The 3,007-nt window shown below is 40.5% G+C and overlaps 1 protein-coding gene across 1 annotated transcript; it reads right to left on the minus strand.

Moving 5' to 3' along the window:
* Nucleotides 1-1,738: 1,738 nt before the first annotated feature.
* On the minus strand, nucleotides 1,739-2,656 carry LOC141601467 (uncharacterized). The gene has a single exon (XM_074421757.1). The coding sequence runs from the start codon at nucleotides 2,654-2,656 to the stop codon at nucleotides 1,739-1,741; it is 918 nt and encodes a 305-aa protein (XP_074277858.1).
* Nucleotides 2,657-3,007: the final 351 nt, after the last annotated feature.

Consider the following 3,007-nt stretch of genomic DNA (forward strand, 5'->3'; position numbering starts at 1 on the left):
CAAATGCTTCAAAACTAAAGAAGGCCTCTTCACTTGGAACTCAATTCTGCAAATATTCCTCTCAGTCCAGACTTCATAACAGTAAGCTAACCAAGCCATAGAACACACCTTTCGTTGCAGCTTGGAATAATTACCATGAGAACCTTGCACTTGCAGATGCAACCAATTCTCCAGTCCACTCAGAATCTGCTTACTAAACTGACATGAACTAAATAAATGACCATGTGATTCAGTCTCTTCTTCACAAAGAATACACAGGTCAGAATCACTGATTCTATGCTTGTGTAATTTTTCACGAGTATTCAGAGCTTCCAGTTTAATCAACCAACCTACCATAGAGTGTTTGGGTACAGACCAACCACCCCAAACTTCCTTATACCACAGAACAGGGGGGTGCATCCCCTGCAACCAGACATATCCAGACCCAATAGAATAGCCTTTGGCATCAGGTATCCAAAGACCATTCTGGTACCCACCAGACAACCTCTCCTTAACTTTGCAAATGTTCCTCCAGTTCCAATTGGAATCTGGAGGAGGAGTGTAAACATCCCAATCAGTGCCTTTTATATAGACGTGATCAACCCACTGCACCCACAGTCTATCAGCTTTCGTATAAATCCAATGCACCAATTTCCCTACAATAGCAATATTCCATAAACTTGCCTCTTTGACACCTAATCCACCACATTTCTTGCTCCTGCACACAACCTGCCATGCCACCAGAGGAGCCCTTGTATAAGTAGTATCACCATCCCACAAATAATTGCGACAAACAGCCTCAATCTTTTTGATCACCAACTTGGGAATTAAGAAAATAGAAGCCCAGTAGGTATGAAGTGTATTAAGAACAGAGTTGATCAAAGTTAACCTGCCAGCATAGCTCAATTTCCTGGCTCCAATGCTCTTGACCTTAGCCACAATCTTATCAACAAGAATGTTACAGTCCTGCCTGGTTAACTTGGTAGCCTGAATAGGAATACCCAGGTATTTCATAGGCAGATCACCATCTTTAAACCCAGTAATTTGGAGAATATCACACTGAGTCTCCACTGTCACCCCTCTGAAAACTACCTCAGATTTACCAGCATTAACTTTTAAGCCTGTGGTAGAGGAAAAAGTAGAGAAAGACTTGAGAATAAGCATAATAGAACGCACATCCCCTTTGCAAAACAACAGCAAATCATCTGCAAATAAGAGGTGTGTCAGTTTCAAGCCCCCACACATTGGATGATATCTAAAATGCCATTTCTGAGTAGCATAATCAAGGACCCTGGACAAGTACTCCATGCAGATTGTAAAGAGTAATGGGGAGACAGGGTCCCCTTGCCTTAACCCTCTTCTACCCTTGAAGTAACCAAAGTTAGCACCATTCAAACTCAAAGAGAAAGTAGTGGTTGTTACACAGAGCATAAGCATCTTCCTAAACTTGACAGGGAATTCAAGAGCAACCAACATTTGTTCCAAAAACTTCCATTCAATTGAGTCATAAGCTTTCTGAAGATCCAACTTGAACATGCACCTTGGAGAAACATTACTTCTATTATACAGTCTGACCAAATCTTGACAAATTAAGATATTTTCCAAAATACTCCTCCCTTGTATGAAAGCACCTTGATTCCTACTAACAATATCAGGTAGGATGAGAGACAGTCTATTACAAATCAATTTTGAGATCACTTTGTACACAACATTGCAACAAGAGATGGGTCTAAAATCTTTGAACACTTTGGTTGGCCTATCAATTTTGGGAATAAGAGTTCGAGGTAGAGTTGATTTGTTGCAGCATTTTGCCATGTTCAAAAAAATCCTTCACAGCATGGCATATGTCAGAACCCACAACTGCCCAGGCATCCTTATAAAACTGACTTGTATACCCATCAGGTCCAGGGGATTTATCCTTGGGTATAGACAAAATGCATTTCCTGATTTCAGTATCAGTTACAGGTCTGGAAAGAATATCACAGTGCTCCTGGGTGCAGCACTTGCCTCTTTGCACCAGTTTAACATTCACATCAATAGTCTCATGGCTTGTTCCCAAGAGATCCTTGTAATAAGACAGAAAAGCTTCTTGAATCTGAGACCCCTCAGTGCAAATCACCCCATTAATATCCTCAATCATCAACACTTTATTCAACATTGCTCTTTTCTTAATGGCCCTATGGAAATAAGAAGTATTAATGTCCCCTTCCAAAGACCATTGAAGTTTAGCTTTCTGAGTAAGGAAGCTATCTCTAGCTTTGATAAGCTCTTTCAAATCCTGATGAATCTCCATTTCCTGCTGCATCAGGTCCAGATTGCCTGGATTATCCACTAATTGCTTCTGAATGTGTACCAGCAAATCACTAGTGATATTTGTACTATTTTCAATATCAGAAAAACAGTGTTTATTCAGTTGTTTCAACACTGGTTTCAGCATCTTTAACTTCTTGACAATGGTAAACATAGGTGTCCCTGGGTAATACTTACTCCAAACAGATTGAACACTGCCCAGGAACTGATCAGACTGCCCCCACATATTAAAATACTTGAAACTTCGTCTACCACCAAAATCAGCTTTTCTATTCACAATAGTGCAAGGACAATGATCAAAAATTCCTTCTGGGTGAAAGTGGGCAATATAATCACCAAACAGGTCCTGCCATGCCTGATTCCCCATCACCCTATCCAATCTACTATAAACCCTATCGAAAGCTTGACTTGCTTGTTAGACCAAGTAAACAAGGCCCCTGTTGCCTGGATATCCTCCATACAACACAAAGAAACACATTCTTGAAAATGTTCCACTTCTGCCTCAGTAGTACTACCCCCCAGTCTTTCCAAAGGAGATAACACTGTGTTAAAATCACCCATCCAAAGCCAAGGGACATCCCCATTATTGCCAACAGATTTAAGGAAATTCCAAAGTTCAATTCTCTCTTGCAAACCATTGAAAGCATAAATCATGGTAAGATAAAACTGAGATGAATCCACCAAAGAGACAACCAACATATGGATATATTGGGCTCCA

The sequence above is a fragment of the Silene latifolia genome, chromosome 9, assembly GCF_048544455.1.
Source record: "Silene latifolia isolate original U9 population chromosome 9, ASM4854445v1, whole genome shotgun sequence".
Classification (NCBI taxonomy): domain Eukaryota; kingdom Viridiplantae; phylum Streptophyta; class Magnoliopsida; order Caryophyllales; family Caryophyllaceae; genus Silene; species Silene latifolia.